This window comes from Colobus angolensis, unplaced genomic scaffold (assembly GCF_000951035.1).
Source record: "Colobus angolensis palliatus isolate OR3802 unplaced genomic scaffold, Cang.pa_1.0 Scaffold388, whole genome shotgun sequence".
Classification (NCBI taxonomy): domain Eukaryota; kingdom Metazoa; phylum Chordata; class Mammalia; order Primates; family Cercopithecidae; genus Colobus; species Colobus angolensis.
The window spans coordinates 217313-241545 of NW_012117243.1; the positions used below are offsets into that span (position 1 = coordinate 217313).

A 24233-nucleotide genomic window follows, 5' to 3' on the forward strand; every position below is an offset into this window, starting at 1 on the left:
TTTTAAAGTAAAGCAGCATTTAAAAAGCCTATCTACTTTAGGTTGTTCAGGAATCCTGCATTTGATCTTAGAACGTTACAGGTGGAATGAACCTCAGATGTCATCTAGGAGACTTGCTTTCCAAAATTTTGACCACAATTTCTGTGTGTATGTGTCTATGTGCATGTGTGTCTGTCTACATAGAATATACACGTAAATGAACACAGTTTACCAAACACTACTATGTGCAACATACTCTAGTATTTTCTATTGTCATCTATACCCTTTTTTAATTAAAATTTTAAAAAGTCCACTATGCCCACTGAATGGACTTCACTGTACACTCATGAGTCTCCTGAGTTGCAATTTGAAGAACACTAAACCAGGTCCACACTCACGTGTGTGATCTCCTAGGTGACAGAGTCAGTGGGAGATGGTATTAGCATCAAGAAATGGAGCACAAGACCCTACCATTTAGCCCAGTGATGTACCTGCTGCCCGATTAGGACCCTTTCTCAACTAGGGTGGAAGGGGTAAGCAATCATTCATTCATAAAAATAAATGGAGGCAGCTCCTCTGGGGAAATAACCTTTGAACTGAGACCTGAAGGATGCAAATAACAGCACATTGGAGAGAGCTGGGAGAATGAGAAGCAAGAGAAAAGCAGTTGAGAAGACCCAGAGCAAGACAAACGCTTGCCGTGACCAGTGAAGAAAAAGGAAGTCTAGTGAGAATCCAGTGAGCAATGGGGAAGTCGGGCAGAATATGAGTATATTCTGGAAATCAGACTGTGCACACTAAGGGTTTTTGACTTTTATTTAAGAATAATGAGAGCTCTAGGCTATGGTGGGTTTTGGGGTTTGGTTTTGTTTTTTAAGCTGAACTTTTAGTTGCTCTTTAACTGGTATAAATCTGGATCATATCGCTTTTTGGTTACATGTGTTGCAAATAACTTCTCCTAGTTTCTGGCTTGTCTACTCATTTTTTTTAAAGTATCTTTTGATGAACAGATGTTTTTCATTTCAAGTGAGTAATAAATACTATCAATCTTTTTCTTATGGGTTGGGCTTTCTATGACCCTTTTAAGAAATCCTACTCCAAGAAAAAAAAAAAAAAAGATTCCTCCTGTTTTTTTGTTTTTTAACTTTTAAAGTTCTTAGGATTCTAGGATTGACTTCTGCATATGGTGACATGTATGTATCCAATTCTTTTCCACAAGAATAACCAGGCAGCCCCCCAGTAATATTTACTAGCGTCCATCTTTCTCCCCACTGATCTGCTTGTCCATTCTGACATATACAAGTGAATCAATTTCTTAGTATTTTAGTCTATTTCACTGGCCATATAAAGAGGACCAATAAGTATTTTAAGCTTGAGTGTGTAAACCAGCTTAAACTGGCCTTTATAAAGACTAATAAGCATTTTAAGCTAGAATACTAAAAAATAATAACTTTCTGAATCTGAGAGTGGCAAGAATGAAGGGCAGGAGACCAGTTAGTAGTGCAGGGGTTCAAACAAGAAAATAATGAATAACTTCAATTAGGGTTGCGGCAGTACACGTTGCAAAGAACAGAAGGAGTTGTGTTACTTTGAAGCTAGAACTAGAAAGACGTGGTTATGGAAGACAGCAGAGTGAGACTAAGTGGAGGAATTCAGGACACCGTGCGAATTTGGAACATAAGTAACTGGGTAGATAGTTGTACCATTTACTCAGATGGGGCAGAAGAAAGAAGGAATGGCCATATGAATAGAAATTTGTCTTATACCTTTTTTCAGATTAGAAACTTATATGTTAAATGAAGATAAGCAGAGTGAAAAAAAAATTAAAAGCCACACATAATCTTAGCAGCCAAAGAAAACTACTAATATCATGGTGGGCCTATCCAGTATTTTTTGAATCCATGTTAGCATTTTTAACAAAAACAACATCAAACAATCTTGTGGTTTAATCTGTTTCTTCTTTTCCTGTTTACAATGTATCAGAACATTTTTCCATATCCTTAATACACCTTGATTACATCATTTCTAACAGCTACATGGTATGCCATTGTACAGATACCTGGGTTCGCTTAAGTAGTCCCCTAGTGTTGGGTGTTCAGGTTGTTCTCAATATTTTGATATACATAAGTCATGACATTAACACAGAAATATATATACATCTGTATATAGTCATATACCACTTAACAACAGGGATATTCTGAGAAATGAGTCTTCAGGCAATTTCATTACTGTGCAATTATAGAGTATATTTATCTAGATGGTATAACCTACTACACACATAAGCTATACAATATGGCTTATTAATCCTAGGCTACAAACCCATACAGCATGTTACTGTACTGAATATTGTAGGCAATTGTGCCAGAATGGTATTTATGTATCTAAACACAGAAGAGGTATAGTAAAAATACAGTATAGAAGATAAAAAACGGTACACCTATATAAAGCACTTATCATAAATGAAACTGGCAAGACTGGAATTTACTCTGAATGAGTTAGTGGTGAGTAAATGTGAAGGCCTAGGACATTAATGAATACCACTACAGACTTTATAATTACTCCACACTGCTACACAAAATTTCCTTAAAAAGTAATTTACTATGGTGTTATGACAGCTACAATGTCACTAGACAATAAAATATTTTCAGCTCCATTATAATCTTATGGGACCATTGTCATATATGTGGTCTGTCCTTGACTGAAACATCATTATATGACATGTAACTATATATTTGAGTTAAGATAGTTCCTCTGCAAGGTATAGAATACCCAAAAATGGCGTGAATTTTTTTTTAAAGGACTTTTTATTTCTCACACTACAAGTCCAGGGATGGATGGATGACCTAACATTATCACGGCTCTGGGTCCCGGATTCATGTGGCCTCCCTTATAGCCCATCGCCTCCCACCACAAGATGGCTGCCACAGCTCCACACATTACCTCATGCCTTCACACAACCATATTAAAATGCAGAAAGGAGGATAATTCTCTCTCCATGGGTTTCTCTTAAGAAGAAAACCACATCTTTTTATATTTCACTGACCTGGATAGGGTCACTTGCCCACAGTTCTTCTGTAAGGAAGGCTGGAAAGAGCACCTGGAATGCTTTAGCCTTCACAGCAGAGGGTAGCCTCTGCCTGCAAGGGAGAACCAACAAACAACAAAGCCTACCTCGACATCTATCTTTGCTCAGAGGCCATTCTGAAGCTATTAGCTGAAGGAAACCCAAGAACAACCTCTGAGCTTTCAAGCCAAGTAGATCGCAACTTAAATTGTTTTTTCCTCTCAACAATTTCTTCTCCCAGATATTAATTTGTGCAGAGCTGTGTCTACAAATTGCTTCGAGTCAACCCAGAAACACTCTAGGGAAATAAAGAAAAAAAGCAACATTACTGCCACTTTGCTTCAGGACCATAGTGGCACTGCCCTTGATGGTCACAGAAAACAATCTGAGCAAAGATAAACTCTCACCATTTTTATGAATCTACCAAGAGAAAAAAAAAAAAAAAAAGCATGAGAATCACAAGAGGCAGAGTAGCTATGGAGCTGCCTTAAAAAGGATTCAAGAATGTACCATTTTGAGTTTTTTCTTAAGAGGTTGGGGTCAAAGGCACAGTTAGCTCTAACTCTTTAGTCAAAACCATTTTTTAAGCTTGCAATATTACTGTATCTCATGAAATAATTGTTATTCACAAGTCAGGCAGACAAGGTTTTCTCAAGACAGAGAAATGGAAGCAGAGAAGACATTATCACAAAGCAATGAAGTAATTTCAAAGACAGGACTCCCCACAACATAATGGCAATCCTTGTAAGTTCTGACTTGTTTATATCTCCTGACTGGCCACTGGCCTAGTGGGGGCCCCTTTGTGGTCTTCACCACCAGTCACATCCCCTGCCTCACCTACTGCTGCCTGCAATTGGAATACCAACAATAGTTCTGAATCAAGAAACTCTCCTATGTAAACTCCTGATTTCCAAGTTTCTGAACAACCACCCTAGAATGTGTCCTTACGCTGCTACGGGCAAATACTTTTTGTCTACATGCACCCCACATGATATTTTGCTATTTCATATCAAGATTTTCCACAATCTTATTCTAATAAGGCATGGGTTCAAACTTGTTTGTGTCACAGGACCCTTTGTGAACACTCTTCTCCAAAAACTATACATACTCCTCTCCTACCAGTCCTAAACATACACACACACACAGAGAGAGAGAGAGGCAATTCTGCAAGCACTCAGGTATCTAACTGACAGCCCAATGCCTAAGCATGAAATTCCAGAAGATCCAAGAACATGGGGTTAAAACACTTGCCTTAATAGCTGTGTTTGTAACAACTTTAAGTTCTTGTTGGTAAGAGTAAGATACAACAGAAGGAAGCAACATCGTATGAGTCAAGAGTATTCAACTGATCTGTGGGACTAATACAATTCAGACAATTTAGACTAACCACTTAGTATGTGCACCCAGCATACCCAGTTTCCATTTTCCTTCCAACACTGAGCTCTGGCTGGACAATCCTATCAGTGGATCTCAAGATAAAGAGATTATTGATGCCATTGTGAAGGAAGAACAGGGTCAAGAGAACAAATAAGAGACAAGTATAGCATAAGGGTTCAATGTATGAGCTCTGAAGTCAGCTGGAGTTTGAATCCCAGTTCTGCCACTCCTCTTTGCGTGGCCTTCAGAAAACAACTGACCTCTTAGAAGCCTTGGTTTCATTATTTGTAAAGTTGGAACAATATTTCCTTCTACATGGGGTTGATGTGAAGATTAAAGAAAGTAATGCATGTAAATGCTTAACACAGAGCGAATACTCAATCACATCTACTATATTTAGTGGCCCCCACCACCTTTTTCAAGAAAAGAATACAAGCCTATAGAGGTGATAAACCTAGAAAAATAACTATGACACAAAAGGACCCCAAGTTTTAAAATAAAAATTCCATAATCATCAAAACAAATAGGCTTACACAATCATTCAACATTAGACTAGACAGCACTTTAATGGTTATCAGTTCCAGCCTTCTCTATATCATAAGTGAAACCCAAAACTGTGTATTTTCTACCAGTCCATGCACTTCCTTCTCTATCTTGGCTCAAAATTGTAGGGGGAATATCCAAATGAGAAAATATCCCAGAATACAGTATTTAACAAACATCTGTGGAAAATTATTATGAACAAATTACTGCACATTTATGAACAAATAGTTACTGAATATTTATCATACAAATATGTATTGAAAATTATGATACCTATTGTTATAGGCTTCATGGCTATAAAAGTGAATGAGATTTCACTAGCTAGTCAAGGGAAAGTGACGCATAACAAATCAATGGTAAGTGCAATGAGGACAATAAAACAGGCTAATGGGACAGAGAACGAATTAGAAGTAAAGAGTTTTTGAGTGCCAGCCAAGGAAGTCCTTCCTCAGGAGATAACATCTGAGCTGACACTCTGAAAAGAGGCGTAAGGAAGACCACTCTAGGACCCAGAGGACGGGCCCTCCGGAGGACAGAGGAGCTGGTGCACAAACCCTCAGTCGAGAACACACTTAGCGTGATCTAGGGACAGAAGGAAGAGGCCAACGTGGCTTAAGGACAGCTGAATGAAGAACATGAGTGGTATGTGACAGTGGAAAGGCTGGTGAACACGGAGGGGTCGCCTCACGAAGAATCTTGTAGGCCATGGTTAGAAATTCAGACTTTTTTCTAAATAAAAGGGGCAGCCATCAGATTTTCCGGGGTTTTTCATTTGTTTGTTTTTTAAATTTTTTAGAAATGAAACCCTGCTGTTGCCCAGACTGGTCTTGAACCCTTGAGCTCAAGTGATCCTGTAGCATTCCGAGTAGCTGAGACTATATATATAGATGGCACCACCACACTCATTGTGGCTTTAAGGAGAGGACCAATAGATCCTATTTCTATTTTATAAGAAGGTCACTCTGGCTGCTGTGTGTAGAATGAAATATAGAAAGACAAATGCAGAAACAAGGTAGCCTATCAGGAGAAGGCTGGAAGAGTCTAGCTAAAGGCATTATTTGGACCAGGAGGAGATGGAAAAATGCTCTCAACCTTGAGAGAAATGTTAGGAGGCAGAACAGACACCATTTCTGATGACAGAAAGTGTTTACATTGAGCTTAGACCCTTTCCCTTCATCCATCAGCCACTCTTTAATATACTGATGATAAAGACCTGAAGTGCTGAGGAGTGCTGCAAAGGGCAAGGAAGTACAGGAAGAACAAATGCAAAATGGAATGGAGAATATCAATAACGAAAGCTATAGTCATCAAGACAGTATGGCACTGGCAAAAGAGACGGCAACAGTTGATTGGAGCAGTCCAGAAACAGACTCATACATATATGGTTAATTGATTTTCAACAATGGTGCAAAGACCAATCAATGGAGAAAGGATAGTCTTTTCAACAAATAGTGCTTGAAAAACTGAATCCATGTCCATCTGAAAAAAAAAAAAAAACCCTCAACTTAATGCATATATCTTACCATAAACAAAAGTTAAACTGAATCATAGGCCCAAATGTAAAACTTCTACAAGAAACCCCAGAAGAACATGTTTGTGGTCTTGGGTTAGGCAAAGATTACTTACAGACAACACCAAAAGTAAGTCTATAAAGGAAAAAAAAAGCCTAAGTTTAACTTTGACATTTTAAAATGCCTAAGTTTAATGTTAAACTATAAATTGGAAGAATTACAAAATACACACACACAAAAAATTCAGAAAATTAAAGAACCCTTAAAACTCAATAATAAAACTGAATCATGGAAAAAAAAAAAGAGGCAAAGATTTGAACAGACATTGTATTAGAAAAGATACAGAGATAGCAAAAAAGACACTTAACACCATTAATCGTTATGAAAATGCATTAAAAACATAGTAAGTACTATTATGTACTTGGCTAAAAGAACCTCCCAAAAACCTGTAATTCCAAGTGCAGACAAAGATGTAGAGGAAAGGTTTTCTCACATGTAATATATTAGTGAAACTGCAAAATAGTAGAATCACTCTGAAAAACAGTATGTCAATTACTTGGAAAGTTTAATGTGCACTTACCATGTAACTCAGCAATCCCACTTCTAGGTAACCACTCAAAAGATATAACTTACATTCACTTACTTAAAATATCCAAATAAGAATGTTTCTCATGGCTTTATTCACCCAACTGTCCTTTAAGGAGTGAACAGATAAACTGGCATATTCATATAATAGATATCACTTTGCAATACAAAGGCACTAACTACTGATATGAGCAACCACATAGACAAATCACAAATGCCTTATGCTACGTGAAAGAAGAAAACTCGGAAGGCTACATGATATGTAGTTCCATTTATATGGCATTGTCAAAAAGGCTCGCTTTGGAAGAAGAAACATTTTCAGCGGTAGTTGGGGGCTGAGATAGAAAAAAGTGACTGACTACAAAGACTAACAAGGGATTGGGGTGGGGTGAACTACCCTGTATCTTGATTGTGTTACACAACTGTATTCAGTTGTCAAAACTCAAAGACCTACACACTGGAAAGGGTCAATTTTACTTTTTGCAGATTACATCTCAATAAATCTGACGTAATAGAGAATATCAATAATGAATTTCTAAATTCCTAATCCAAATATCTGAAAATATATCTGCAAATATAAAAAAATACAAATTTGTAAATGTATGCAGCCTCATTCTTATGTTTTTTATTAACTGTTTCTCTTTACTCTGTTATCCATGGAAACTAGCTTTATTGAAATTAAAATGCGTTAATTAAAAGTTGATTATTTGTAGTACAAGGTAATATCAGCAAGCTTACAGCCACCAAAATTTTAATAGAATGATTTAAATGTAACTTGAGGATCATTTCAGAATATATTTCAGAAGACAATTTAAAATATCATTCAAAATGAAAATAAAATATGCCTTTAATAGGACATTGGTGAAAGTACTCAAATATTTACTGAATGAATGAATGAATGGACATATCATTAAATAACTCTTGCTATTCACTAAAGAGTTCTAACCTTTTCACAAAGGTCTTAAGGACAAGGTCTTAAGGTCTTAAGACCACAAATGCATTTTGGGGTAGTAGGATTCTCAAACTGGTTTCTTAGGGAGCTTCAAGGCAACAGAAGTCCTTAAAAACCTCACCTAAGTGCTTGACAATTAACCACAGTCATTAACCCTTTAGTTGCCTATCTGGTGTGAGACTGCCTCTCATAGCCCATGCTTCTTCCCTGTCTCAGCTTCGAGGGGCACAAAGCAGTCTGACACCACAAGGAAAAAGGTCTCTGACTATATAGAAGTTGGTGATGCTGCTTGTAGAAACACTGCTAAGCAGGAAATCATCAGAGAATTACAAAAGTGGACACAAAACCAAAACAAAACAACCTACAAAATGGGGTGACACTCTGGAACTGCAAGCTTGCAGGTTGCCTTATTCTCTGTTTTAGTCTGTTTTTCTGTGTAACAGTTCCTCAGACGTCTGCATAACCTCAGCCTGCCGAGCTCTGTGGATCTGGGAAAACTACTTTCTTCTCAGTAGAATCCAATGCCCATCTACCCAGACACATTCTGCAACTCTTATAACACTTTGAACTCAACTCTACAGTGATGGAAGTGGGGGAGGAGGAAAGGATGGCTCAGCTCCAAACAGAAAGAAGAATTGCAGCACTGCTGGCTAGTACCAGTTTTGGAGATGAGAGGATTGATAGACTGGCTTCTAGAAATTTCTTCCAGAGAAGCTTTGTCATAGAAAACAATGGAGAGCACATCACAAGCACAAATCAGAAATCCTATTCCTTACCTAGTGTTTTTTGGGCGTCTCTGAAGTGCAGCAGAGTTTTTAAATTACTTAAATATATGAGAGTCTTTGTTATGAGAGAAGGGAAATTACTGCCTCTTAGAGCCTCATCAAACTGTAGCAGAAAGATTAGATTATGAATACATCATTCAATAATGTAGTCCCCCGCTCCATGGCAAATGAACCAGCTCAGAAAAGAAAAAGGGTGAGGGGCAGGCATACTCACAGAAGAAAAAGAAAGAACGTGATATACAACTGCTTTGGTTTTCCTGCCATGAGTTTGGTGAGTGCAGGTAAGCAAAGCCCTCCAAGTGAGTGTATCTTCAAGCCAGCCCCTTCCCCCACTGCGCAAGCTGTGTGGGTACACGATGCGGACAGTGGCCAGCATATTTTATAAAGCCTTTAAGCTCCAGGCACACTATTCAGTAAAGACAGTAACAAAGCTGAAATAACAATCTCTGAGGAATCTATTTTATAGCTCATTTTTAATTTCATTCTGTAATACATACATCTAGAAAACACCAACAGTAATCAGCTGCAAGAAGTGGAAAAAGATAGAGAGGGTCACCTGTAAGTTTACTGAAAAATATTTATTTAAAAAGTAACACAAAAGCTGAGTTGTACAGTTGAGCTGTTAAAGAATATGTTTTACACACAAAACTCACATCAGAAAAAGAGCCCTGATTCTAGCACATGAACACAATTACCTACCTACACTGTAAAGCCCCCTTAAGTAGCTTCAGGCCTACAAAATCAAATCCTAAGTGTCTGCCAGGAAAGTGGAGGGGCAGGGCTTGGCTGCAGGTAATTTCGAAATGATCACAGAACAGGAGTAGGGACCTATGAAAAGTGAACCACGGAAGGGGGAGAACTCAAACTAAACACGTATTCTCCAGCCTATCACTACTGTGGGCAACTGAAGCTCCATCTTACTTGAACCCCTTACGGAATAGTATAGAAGGCATCTTACAGGTGTCCCCCCACAAAGAATGCAGGGAGCATTCCACGAACTCTGCTTCCCTGTGGGATTCCGGGTTACCCAATGCGGCTGTAATTCCTGCACATCCAAGGTTGTGTTTGTGGAAGTGAAGGGTGGATTTCCACAAAGGTTTCCCACAAAGCACTGGGGGAAAGCAAGCACTTCGCGCTGTGGCTGACTGGAGGTGCTGTCAAGCTGTGGGACACATGTTGTAGTGGCAAAGGCTAGAGAGAAAGGAACTGAGGGGTACACGGTGGGCCCAGGAAGGAAAATACTTTTGTAAAAAACATACATTTTTAAATTTAATTTCAAGTTGTGTGTTACTGGAGGCCATCTATCCACAGAGGTATACTTCCTACACTTGCGATGTAAGGGAGGGAAACACACACACACACACACACATTTTTACATATACCCACATATTTATATCTTTCCCTTTCTGCCTAATGGCTAAATTGTTTAAAAAGAATACAAGGAAAATGATCACGGTGGCTCATCCAAATGCCTTTGAAAGTTACAACGGCAGTTTTGAAATCTGTAACAGAAAAGGAGAGACATACATTTTTAAACAGTCATACTGCAAGACCCTCTTGCCACGTTGTCAATGTAGAATACACACACACACACACACACGCACGCACACATTTAAGGTTCAATCATATGACAAGGAGAATAAAACAAAATACTAAGCAGGGGGACCCCAAAGGTATTGTCTTTCTTTTTTTAAACTAAGTCAAACACATAGGATGGTAAAGGCAAAGGCATTTAAATCATTTCCTTAGTAATACAAGTAATATTTAAATAGATTTAATAGTGCTGCTCCAAACCAATGAATTATGGGTTTAAAACCTATTAAAATGTAATGTTTTTTTCCTGAGCTGAGAGGAAAGAGATTTAAATCCACTGAATTTTAATATTTCAGCTTGAGCTGCAGGAGGTAGAGAAAGTCCAAATGAACTATTCCATCAGCACCATTCAAGCATGAACATTTTAATCAGTTTTACTTCCTTGGAGTTCTCTAACACAGTTTACGCTGTCATTCTGAAAGCACTTAACACAGAGAGTGTGAAAAACCACCAAGGCTTGTTATTGCCTTCACAATTGATGGCAAATAATTTTGCAGACTTCCTATCATTAAAATGTCACTGCTAAAAATTGAGGTTCAGCATTTCTTGTGCTAAACTGCAATTCCTACAACACCACGGCATACCTGTTTCCTAAGGGTTTTTTGGGGGTGGGAGTGTGCTTTTTTCCAAACGCATACATTTCTATCATTTTTTTTTCCTCAGTTAGGTTTAAAAAGTGGGTTAGTTTCCAAAGGAAACCACATTGTCTACTTTCATAAGTCAAACATTTTCTTTTCCGCTATTCACACTGACTAAACTTTTTTTCTTAATGGTAGTTTCTTTGGTAAAATTCTTATGAGGTTCCAAGTCAGCCTCCTTTATTAAGCATAACCACATTCACACAGCATGTACTGATTATATAGTGTAATGGATTTAAAAAGCATTTTAAGATAGTCAGATGACTCAATTTAATAATACAGGAAATGAAAACATCATTTCTAATTAGATCATATTACTGATTTAAAACTACAATTTGTGTGTTGTTCCAACAGTGTGATCTCGCAGAGATTCTAATTTAAAAACACAGTGGCTAGCAGGACACATGACAAAATCAAACTAGATCCATAACATTCCCCTAGCCCATCTGGGGGAACTTGGGGAAGGCCTGAAGGAAATGTGTAATACCGCCAATTCAAAACAAAACACAAAATATCAATGATGGGAAACCAACACAGGAATTTTCCTGATTTTCTTCCTTATAAATAAAAGATAAATGATATTTAACTTATTTCAATCTATCAACAGTTTTAAACTGAACATGACCTGTGAAAGAAATCATTATAACTATGTTTCATTCCATTAAACACAACCAGCTTATTGTCAAGAGAACAGCCGCCTCTCCAGGTTTCGGGCTCACTTCAGCATTTTGCATTTAAACTGCATGGATCACTGGTTTGGCTCATTTACCAATGAAGGTAGAATAATATTGCAGAGTTAAAAAGGTGCTTCATCAGATTTCATTAAATCTGGGAACGTTTGCTCTTGTCTGGATGGTGTGCATACATATAAAATAGACACATATGCAGTGATAAATAAATGAGGGTCTGCAGCAGGGGCTTAGACGGGTCTTTGCCTCTCATAGGAAAACTGTCATTCCTTCAGTGCAGAAAATCACTGCTGACTACATTCTAAAAACCAAGTAACAAAAATCTAAAAACTGACCCCTAGTTGGTTTTGGTAGCGGGTCAAAATACCACCATCTCACCCAGCCATCTATGCTCAAGGGACAGAGAACAGCAAGTGCCTTTAAAATACTACAATGTTACAACTCCAAAAACTACTGGATGCAAGCCACTACCATGGCTAAAAACACAGAGAGAACATCAGCAGCAAAAATTCATCAAGTGAGTTTGTAACTGAGCTCTTTCCTTCTCACTTGGTTTGTGGCTCCCTAAAACTGTTGGGTTTGTTTTCCTATTTCTGCAATCTATTTTCCGGAATAGTCAGATTATGTGATTTCTGACTCAATTTTCTGCTCAGATACCAAGAGTTTGGAATGTTCATCAGATCCAACTATATCCAAGTATATGCTGCTTTGATAGCACGTAACACTACTTTGACACCATGTACTGTTGAGTTAGTTTTTTGAATAAGTTTTTAGGTCACAAAATTAAGTTAGCTTTATTTTAATAATTAAATCCATATAAACACAGTATGTCAGTAACTTGGCTGCAGTCTAATAAATCCTCATTTCCCCAAGAAAAGGCAATCTGCCATTCCATTCCAAATAAAGTATATAAAAATGAATAAATACAAAACTATATTAAAAATATTCTTGCTGTGAAGGGAAGGGAACTTGTTATGATTTTATATCTTCCCTCATATTAAGCAACATCCAACACAAAAACAAAGCGTTTTTTATTTAGCTTAATCTCTCCACTGTACAGTCATTGAAATACTCAAAAAAAGGAAAAAAAAAATAATAACCCATTCTGTTTTCCTAGAAAAGGCTGCCAATCAGACATGAGGCTGGATGGCTATCTGTATTTGAGCCATTCATACAAACAGTAAACACTAAGCTAAAAATGACCCAGCAACCTCTCCTGTCAGGGATCACTCTGCACATTCTCTCCATATTAAACAGTAGAGACAGTAGAGAAATGTAGGTTCTATCCCTTCTGAGCCCTGGAAGATTTAGTAACAAAAATATCCACAGTGAATACAACACCTGCACTTGTACACACACTTCAAGGGAGCACAGCTGGTTTATACATATATATATATACACACACACACACACATATACACATATACACTTAACTTTAAAATTAAACCTCTCTCAGCTTTTTAAAATTTAATATACTGCTGTTCCCTGGAGTTTTTGGAAACGAAAACCAATTGTGAAATGTATTCATCTCTACTATCCGTCCCTTCTCCTGCCCATCACAGAAAATGTACAACAAACATTATTCATGATTCTACATGGCTTCTTCTGATTCAGCCTCTTCTTTCCAAGGGGCACTTTGGAGGAAATAAAGGTCACTCTTTTCCATTCATTGCATCTGCTAATTTCCTACCATTTTTTTTTTTTGTCAGAGGGACACAAAATAGAGCTCCAAATAGCCCATTAAAAAACAAGCTACAATCAGACTATTGCGCCCTCAACATCAGCAGTGATCCCAGAGTCCTGATTTCCTTGTTAAAAGACAGAGGAATAATTGAAGCAATATCTTCACTTCAGATTGATTATCAGGCGACCCTTATCCACATCTTCACTCAGCAATTTGAATTTTAATGAAAGTAAATGAAATAATTAGCATTTCAAAGTATGTTTGATACACTGACAGAAAAAAAAAGACTTTTGTGTACAATCTATACACAAAAGAAAGTATTTGGGAGGGGACAGAAAGAGGAAAGTACAGTTGTAGTGTCTTCATTAGAATAACCCAAGAAACTGCCTGTACAATCTGCATAAATATAGAGGTGAATATTATGCTCTTTACAGCTATGATTTCTCCCCTTTATTATTATTTCTAAGTTTCAGCACATTATTTTATTGCCTGTTACATTAACCTGAGGAAAAAAAAATATATATATATAAGCAGAGTTGAAGTGACTGCCCAAACCCATGAATTCCAGCACAATTTCTATGCAACAGTAATGCCAGTATTGCTAGGAAGGATTTTCTAAATGGGCCACTGATTTTTTTTTTAAAGCATAGTTTATCGATTATTTCTACTTCAAAAGGACACTAACCCATAAGAGCCACTCATGACAGGGGAAGGAAGAGTAAGTAGAATGGGAGATGTGAAAATATACATCTCATTAAAAATGATAGTAAGATACTCTACATGTTTATTTGAGGAAAGATAAAAGAAACCAGGTCATTTTAACGTCATGGTAATCTATATCTCTTTTTTCTTGGCCTAGGTTAGCAACAGAAGCTGATTGCAAAGAAAAGAAATATGAAAAAGAGCTATCCAGTCTCCTTAGAGGAGAGTTTTCATGAACACATCAACTTAAATTGGTGAGAATGTGATCCAAAGTTTCTGAGGCAGCCATCAAATTTCACAGGAGATTGAAGGCAAAGTGCTTAATTTCATTTTGTAGTCATCTATTGCTTTTTGCCCCTTTGGCGGAACAAAACGTGAAAAGAGAGAGCGAGAGAGCTGATGACAAACACTAAGATCAGAGCTAAAATGGAAAGGCCACGTACCCCAATGATGGCGTTCAGTTCTGCCATGGTCACCTGCTTGGCCCGTTCCACAGCCTGCACCACTTGTTGCTGGTGCTATAAATGAAGATCAGAAACAGAATACAATTATTTGTTTTCTACTCAGTCAAGAACAGCTTTTCCTAACATGTCCTCTAACTTCAATTACATGCAAAACAGCATTTGGGGGATCTCCAGGTTTCCAATACAAGCCTGAGGTGATGGATGACTGGATGTCTACGGTATATCTGGGTCCACAAAGTTGAGGAGTCACTGGGCATCCAACTGCAGGTACCATCTCTGTGACCCCATGAAGAATGCTCCCTTACAACAGCTTAAATTTCACTTTAAAGTTATGGTACACTTTGACCACATATCTGCTATCAGTACTAACAAACAAAACACAACCCATCCCACTTGCTTTCTTTGTACCCACTCCCTTTTCTCTTTGCTGTCTACATTAAAATTTTTAAAAATTATTTCCTGGAAGCAATTATTTTTAAATTTTCTCCTGATATCGGTTAACGTACACACCGGAAGGACATACAGAATGCAATATACATGTTTCTTCTGGAAATGTACAAATTGTTCATGTTTTCACTCCTATCATGAAGGGCTGCATATTTAAAAGAGATCAAAAACGTAGAACTCAAGTTTAAGAACTTCAGGTATTTCTTTTAAATCCAATAGAAAAACTAAAGCCCACAAAAGTGTACGATACTTTTTTTTCTTCAAAAAACTAGGATGGACAGTGCAGGAAAATCCCTCCATCCACGATTCAGTTCCAGTGAGAATAAGTAAGAACTGATGTTAGTAATTTTTGTAACAGAAAAAGTAGCACAGAAAACTCTGTACAGGGGCACTCATATATATCTAGACACAGAAGTGCTTACAAGAATTACCCCCTCCAAATATTATATAAATATTATTTCCCATTAAAACATTTGACCACTCTAGTATCTACAGTCAATTTTGGTTTAAAATCAGTCTTACTGGGTTTCTTTCAGCTTGCTTTAGTGAATGAAGAACCAAAGGAACTGCGCTGTGAAACAAGTACTCCTGTATGCCTGAAGTCTTATTTTGGTTAATCTCAGTTGAGAAATTTAGCTAACTTTCTTCACTTATTTGAGGTGAGTACGAGCTCAACTACCACACTGCTTAATACATACAAAGAGCTATCAGTTCAATGTGGAATTCTCCATGAACCACCTGGTCCCCCTTCCAAAACCCTCAAATATACAGTTACTGAGATTAACTAGGGTGACCATTATTTTCACCTCTGAGCTGTGTAAGGGGAATGGGGAGGCCAGGTGGAAAAGGAAACCACTTTAAATTAATTATCTACAATGTGATGTTTTCACTCTTGGTTTCCTAATAGAAATGCATATTTTATTGTCTATGACTAATGGAAAGAAAAATGTCAAATAATAGACCATTGAATCTTAAGCTTTTAATAGACTCTGATTATTAAACTATATACTTTTTATTTTTTTTAATTGTAGGCGTTCCAGTTTCAAAGCAGGAGCTTAAGAAGCAATCCCAAAGTCTATTTATAGATATGTCCATTCCATTCCTTTACTCCTTATAAAATTTGCCACCATGTAAGAAAAAAATTTCTTTCTCTGAAGCAAGTAAAAGTCTTCAGGGATTTTGAAAATATTAGAAGGAACAGAAGGGCACAGTCAGTAAAATGGCCAGCAACTGTCATTTCAGGTTCCCCTAAAGCCAATCTGGCCACGTATGTGTACTGAGCACTTACTATGTGCCAAACACAGAGCTCATGTTCACATTTAAGACAATGTGATTCTCTAGGTGGTGAGAAATGGCAGTACTTGGAAAATAAACAAACAAAAAGTAGAACAGAAATGTTTATGGGATTTTCCACCTTTTACTTTCCTATACTCAATAATGATATTGGTTAGCATAGACACCGGGAGGACATACAAAATGCAACATACATGTTTCTTCTGGAAATGTGCAAAGTGTTCGTGTTTTAACTCCTATCATGGAGGGCTGCATATTTAAAAGAGATCAAAAACGTAGAGCTCCAGTTTAACTTCAGGTATTTCTTTTAAATCTTTGAATATTTAAAAGATTTAAAAGAAACTTAAAACTTCAGAACTGAAACAAAGGACCATACTTAGTCACATCCAACACAGGTATCATTCATTCTACTCACGCATTCACTCATTCAACAAAAGTTTTAAAGCTCTTACTGTGCTATTTCTCCCTATTACTAATGAAATATTATCTGCAAGTATTCAAAGAATAGTTTCCATGAGACAGAGATATGGAAAATACATCTACTTAGTGCCATTCTACCATGAAGACTGTTCAATACTTGCTTCACGAACTAGATTCCAATTGCTAAAATGGCCAAAGATGCCTTAGGCAGCAGGGGATATCTTTCTGCACTGGCATTAAAATCAAGTGCAGTTTTTGAGAAAACCGGAAACACACACCAGTGAGCCATAACTCTGACAGCCTAAAGAAACTCCTGCTATAAAGCTAAAATGACAATGGAAGTCATGATTCAGCTTCTCCTTTTTGACGGCAATGGCCATGGGCTGATACAGTATCTGAACTTCACCTGTAGCTCAGAATTCTACTTCCCTATTTCTGCTTACAACCCGTGAATCATTCACTGTTTAAGGACCTTTTGAATACAAGCTCCCTAAGGCAAACAATGCCTCCTCCCCTGTGTGCTCTGAAAGCACCAGAAACACCCTAATATATTAGCTCACTCAGCCACACCATGCAACATTACACTACAGCCTGAGGAAGCACCCACCAGGGAAGGTGAGAAAATTAAAACTCAAACAGGAAGAAGGGGCAAAAGATTACATACAAAATAGAAAAATGAACATACAAAAGAGAAAAATGAACACGCAAGGAAGCCCAAAGTACTCCTGTAAACTGTCCCAGGAGGCATTTTTTTTTTTTTCCATTTTCGGGTTTTAACAAATAAGCTCTCACTCAGAAAATATAGCAAGTTTTTCGCATCTTCTTAGAACTATGAGGGCTTTCCCATTATGTCTGCCTTGTCTTCCATTTTCCCTTCCCTCCCCAATCTGTCCTCTCTTCCCACTCCACCCACATCTCATTTCCTCTTCTACTTCCCGCTTGTTCCCTCTGCCACCAAGCCAGCACTAGCACCAGAGCGGCAGGTCCAGCCAATCTGCAGAGAGCAACAGTGTTGTCATTCTTACTGCGCCGGCTGCTCACTCAGATACAAGTATTCTGTTTGAATGTGCCACCTGTACCACCAAATGAAATGCCACTAAGAACGTATTAATAAGCCAAGGGTAAGAGAGGGGGCCTCTAACTGAGATTTTGAAGAGACAAAACAAATGCCCAATTATTTATTCTTTAAAATACTGTAATTTACAATTTAAAAAAAAATTCTAAAAACAAAACCCTTAGATTGTGGTGATGGTTATACGACTCTAAAGTTACTGAGAAGTATTAAACCATACACTTAAAATTAGTGAATTTTATGGTGTGTAAATTATACCTCAGTAAAAATAATTTTAAAAAAAAGTGACTTAAGTAATACAAACATGGTTGCAGGGGAATGGGCCAGTAAAATGAAATTCTGTACATTAAATCACTTGCCTTACTTCCATCATCATAAAATTATTTTTGGCATTTGTTCAGAAAAGGTATTAATATTTTTTTCTATAAGAAACTAAAATAATACAAGCTCGTAAGTCCAACAAAGTCTGCTAAAAAACAGACCTTAACAAACCAGTAATATGTCTCTAGTAGCTGTTTAATGCATATTTCTCAGAAGGTTATTATGATGAGAACACCTGTCATGCCAATGTACAGCAACAGATGCAGTACTTCTAATAAAAAACAGTAACAAAAAGTTACAGCACACCTTAGAATTTTAAAAAAAACATATACAAAAACAAAAGAACTCCCCTAAGGAATAAATGAAACAAAAAGACAAAATGTTGATTACTGTCAATGTTTAGTATGGGTACCTGTAGGTTCCGTATATTCTCCCTCTACCTTTAAAGTATGCTTCAAAATTTTATAAATTAAAATTTTTAAAAAACATTAAAAAAAATACTTCCCGTATTGACTGGGGTAGTAAAGGAGTATAAGGGTAGAGATAGATACAAAATGAAATAAAATGAGCTAGGATTCTCATAATGAACATTAATTAAAGTATCCAACATGTGGAGAGGTGAAAGTAAGACCAATGGCCCTGCTTCTCATATGAAGAACTCATATACAGAGCACATCTTAGAGGAATACAGGACATAAAACAGAGAGAAGTTTTAGGAGGAAATGCCCAGCACACTTCCCAGGGCATCTGGGAAGCCTTTGTTTTTTTTTTTCATCCATTCATTCTAATATTTATTAAACACCTACTATGCACCAGACACTGTGGTAGGGAGATACTGTGGTTAGAGTAAGGAATAAGAACCACGGTCTTTGATCTCACAGAATTTAAACTCTATCAAGGAAAACAGTCAGTGAATTAATGCTCAAAAGGCTCTATAATTACAACTGGAGGATAATTTCCATAAGAAAATTACAGGATGCTATGCAATCATTTATCAGGGAAATATCTTAAACTAATCTTGGGGCTGGAGAAGATTCCCTTAGGAAGCTGACCTGACAACTGAGACCTGAAGGATTTGCAGGAATTCTGTAGATGAAGAATGAGGAGAAAAGAATTCGAGGCAGAGGGAAGAGAACTGGGTAGGGGCCTTAGAGGAAGAGCAAGAATGTCTGTGTGGCTGCAAGAGGTAGAGCAGGGAGGGGACACAGCTGCAGACAAGCAGAGTAGAATTTCGTAGGGCCTTCTTGGGTATGACAAGACATAAGCAAGAACACTTTAAAGTAGAAAGGGTGTGCACACAAAGAAAAATAAAGGCAAATGGATGAAGATATGAGTGTAGCACGGGAATGCTTTAAAGAACCAGGTATTAGTGGGAAATGAATTCTGGCAAGACAGAAGGAGGCCAAAAAGGGCTTTGCATGACATGCAAAAAAGTTGGACTTTATCCTGGTAGGAAATGAGATGTTATTAAAAATTTTTAAGCAGCTGTGTGCTATCAGTTCTGCATTTGAGTAAGATGGATCTGGGAAAAGCAAAGAAGGTGAATGGCAGAGAGGTAAACCAGGTTGAAGGGTGAACAGTTAGAGGGCTGCAGTATTCTAGAATGAAAGATACTTAGGCCCGAACTTGGATCAAATGCCCTTTTGGCTAATAGGAGCCATTAGCCACATGTACTTAAGAAGCCACTCATAAAAATTCAGAACTGGAAAAGGCCTTTAGAGATCATGAGACCCAGACACCACAGTACCGCAGGCACTATTAACAATCAACCAACCAACCAACCAACAAAAGACTCTCCCTATCTCCAAAAGCATGCAGATTTCTAAATGCTGTCTGGGCTTAGCGGATTGGTATGGTGGAACTACAGTACCAACCACAACCCAAAGGCCACCGACCCACTGAATGAATCTCCTCTGTCACACCCTAACCAGTTTCTCCTTGAGCACCTCCTGTGAAAGGGAATTCACTACCTCATGGACAAGCTTTTTCCATTTTGGGATAATGAGCCCTAATACTAAGTTGAAATCTACCCTGCCATAAATTCTTCCCCACTGGACCCAGTTTTGTCTCTAAATTCTCCTCCATTGACTGACACTCAAAGCATATGAAAATCGTATAATGCATGTTCTCAATTTTATCTCTTCCAGGTTAACCATCCTCAGGCCACTCAACAATTTCTCTGTGTCATGGCCTCTAGCCCACTCATCCATCCTTCTGGCTAGTCTCCTTGTAGTGCACAATGTGTCTAGAACACAATACTCCAGGTATGGCCAAGCAGATCAAATTCAAGTGAAACTGTCATTCCATGTCTGCTAAGTCAGGCTAAAAAATCCCACTAAAAGCCTTTTTCGGCAATTCTATTAAATTTACTGGTACAAATCAACTTTAAATTTAACCCAATCTCCCCAAATCAGCCTTTCCTATACAGTATTCAAAGAAATGTTAATCTGATACAGTTTGCATATTTGTCCCAGTTCAAATCTCACATTGAATTGTAATTCCCAATGCTGGAGGTGGGGCCTGGTGGGAGATGTCTGGGTCATGGGGGTGAATCCCTCATGGCCTGATGTTGTCTTCACGATAGAGTGAGTTCTCACAAAATCTGGTCCTTAAAAAGTGTGACACCTCCCCTCTCAATCTCCCTCTCTCTTCTTTTCTGCTTTCACCATGTGATATGCCTGCTCCCACTTCGCCTTCCACCATGAGTAAAAAAAGCTCCCTGAGTCTTCCCCAAAAGCCAAGTAACGTTGGTGCCATGCTTGTGCAGCCTACAGAACCATGAGCCAATAAAACCTTTTCTTTATAAATTACCCAGTCTCAGATATTTCTTTATAGCAATATAAGAACAGCCTAACGCAGTCACACAAGAAATTAGGTATTACTTTAGATATTCCTTAAACACATACATACACATACACGAACACAGGTTTAATTTGGCATATACCTGTAGGTTGGTAAACTGCAGGTAATCTCAGCACCACAAAGCTTAGAGAGGGTAAATATGTATACTTGGCTTCCCAAACAATTTTAGCTGTAGAACACGGGATTAAAACTCTCAGGAGCACACTACTGACTGCCTACCTGGCCTTGCCTTCTCCACTCTCACTTACATGGGGACAGGGCATTCTTCACAGATAGGTAGGCTCTACAAATTCACTGCTGTCCAACAGAACTTTGGGCAATGTTGGAAATCTTCTGTATCTGTGCTAATAATATGACAGCCACTAGCCACATACGGGAGAATACTGAGCACTTGAGATGTAGCTAGAGTAACTAAGAAACTGAACTTTTAATTTTATTCAGCTTTTCAAAGCTACTACTGTATTGCACAATGCAGCTCTACTGAAGGTACCTCCAAACTTAGCTCCACTAATAATAATCTAATCACTACCTAACTAAAAGTCAAATAAATGAGTCAGTTCTCAAACACTCATTAATTTGTTGAGATATACAAATAAAGGTTGTCATAGCTGCCTTTGGATAAAGCCCCACATTTAAACCACAGGAAAGAAAGTTCTACCTCCCGAGAATCATCGTGCACTTCCTGAGGTCAAACAGGCCATGATGCCACCAGATGAATTTCACCAAGCAGCCAATTATCACCAAAACACACGGTCAGGTACAGCAAGCCAATCAGTCAACCACGGAACGTGGGACAGAATTACGCTCTCTGATGACCCATTCAGTATTATGAGAAAATATATGTATTTTAAATGAAAAGTTACCCATGCCCACAACCTAATGTGAAAGTCAGAAAACTGGACCAAATCCCCAGAAGCCCCAATCCGTATCTATTATTCATTTTCGGACATTCTTCCGATATACGGCACTGTCACAACAGATCACCAAGACAGACAAAATGACTCCGACTGGGAAGCAGACGTACCCTGTGCAGGTGCTGGCACTTACGCGAGCACTCTCTGAAGATGGTCTTAGGGGTGGTACTGCATGCTTGCCTGGGGATCTCTGCAATGTTAACCATGCTCTCCTATATCAAACCCGGTATCACAAGTCATTGATTCCTTACAAAGTTAACAAGCACTAAGACAAGTTAACCTGGCACGATTGTAAGGCGATAACACTGCCACCAGTGCATATAACCACTGCATTTTCTTCATTTCCTCCTGAAGACACAATATGAAAGTGACTGATCACATTTTTCAACTTTCATTTCACAATTATTCTATACATGCAAAATGTGGCTCCAAGTAATTCAGTACCATATTAACCCAGGTGCCCAAGTAAACAGCATCTGAGATATACCCATATATCATAATGTAGTAGAAGGGGTTTGTTTTCCATCAAATTACATGGACCAAATTCATGGCATGTCCAAAACAGGAGTTTATGTATCGTTTGAGATGACTAGCTTTTCCAGCCTATTGGACTTGTAATTCAAACTCATACTATCACTATTATGTAACTGACTATTATTTTCTGCCATATAAATGCAATGGAGAGTGCCCAAATGCTACTTGGTACTATGTGTTAGAAAAACTAACAGGGCAATACAAACCAAGTTTTAAGTTAAAATTAAACTCGCACCAGAAAGCATTCAGGTTGGTATGGAAGTTCCCTGTTCTCCAGGTAAACATAAGCATAAAAATGGAAGGTGTCCATCTTTAGGTCCTAATTTCCCTTTTATATTCTAAATATTCTAATGATCAGAGAACTATTGTTAAATATTGTAAAAAGAACAATGTCTTCTTTATTTCATTTGTTAAACCAATATTTTCTTACAATAACTGATGCAAGGGAAAAACAACTCTGTCCATGTGCAAGCACAGGCCCCAGGTGTGCTCCTCATCATCTCTGTGAGGACTGGGCTGCAGGGCTCCTCCACCAGCCTCTAAGCAGCTTGGCTTCTGTTTCAACTCAAAAAACCACCACCACCACCGAAAAAACAGTCATGGAGTTACAGGAGTGCAGAAGGAGGAAAACGTCCATCCTCCTTGGCACCCAATGACTAGAAACACGTCTGCTAAGGTTAAAAATGAATGCCATTTCTCTAAAGGTACAAATGACTGCAAGTTTAATAAATGAGAATAAGGAAGTCACTCGTCATAAGAAACTCAAATATAGACAGCCCACAGAGGCCATACCGTTCATGTAGGTTCTTTTCCATCCCCTGTGAACATATGAATGTATGATGGGTGACTCTTCTCCAACATCTGAATGGTAAGTAAGAAACTTCTATAACAAGAATTATGCATTATTTTATATCTTATATAACTGAAAACATGAGATGTGCTAATTACATAGTCAAAGCTAGAGTTTGTTAGGTAAAGATAAACCATTAGCAGTAACAATAATAATAGCCACAATTTTTATTTTGTGCATAGTATTATGTCTGGAAGCAAGTGACAGTTGTCCCCCAACATCCCTTCTCTTACACTGGTATAAGTTTTAGGGGTACATTATGGTCACTCAGCTAAGACTACATTTCCGTATCTCCCTTACAACTATCTGTGGGCAGGTAACTAAGTGATGGCCACTGCAAAGAGGGCAACCTTAAAAGGATATAACTTGCCCATTCCTTTCTCTTTCCTGCTGGCTGACGCTAGGGCAAGACAAAATGGTGCTAGGATGATGAACGCCAATATAAAAGGAACCAAATTCACAATATCGTGGAGTCACCAAATTAGCTCCAGATGGCTTCGCTGCCAACTGGTACTATCACCTGAGAGAGAAATAAGCTTTTTTTTTTCTTGAAAAAAAACACTGTTCCTTTGATCTCTGTTAAAGCAGCCAAACACTCAGTGAGGTCCTTTTACACTATCACGAATCCTCATATAACAATCCTACAGTACAGGTATCCCATTATACTGAGAAGCAAACTGCAGCCCAGAAAAGCTAAGTATTTTGCTCAACATTGTAAAGAAAGCAAGTGGCTGAGCCAAGATTTAGTCCTGGGTCTGGCTGACCTCCAGCTTTTATCACATTGCCTCTTGCCTAACATGGCTCTTCCAATGAATGTGCTCCTTGTTACTGAAGCAACAAGTTTCTGAAAAATACAACTGTACCCTGGAGAATGATTTTCAACTATAACATAATAAACTTTTCACCTACTGACCTACTGCTTTTCAAGGGTTTGAGGTTCTCAAAGATCTTAAG

General features: G+C 38.1%; 1 protein-coding gene across 2 annotated transcripts in view; it reads right to left on the reverse strand.

The window, feature by feature from the left end:
- TLE4 (transducin-like enhancer of split 4) overlaps positions 1 to 24233 on the reverse strand; it is a 156010-nt gene that overhangs the window by 86975 nt on the left and 44802 nt on the right. For both annotated transcript variants that reach the window (XM_011954628.1, XM_011954631.1), the window contains exon 6: positions 14546 to 14620. In XM_011954628.1, coding sequence (XP_011810018.1) covers positions 14546 to 14620 — 75 coding nt within the window. The remainder of the gene's footprint in view (positions 1 to 14545; positions 14621 to 24233) is intronic.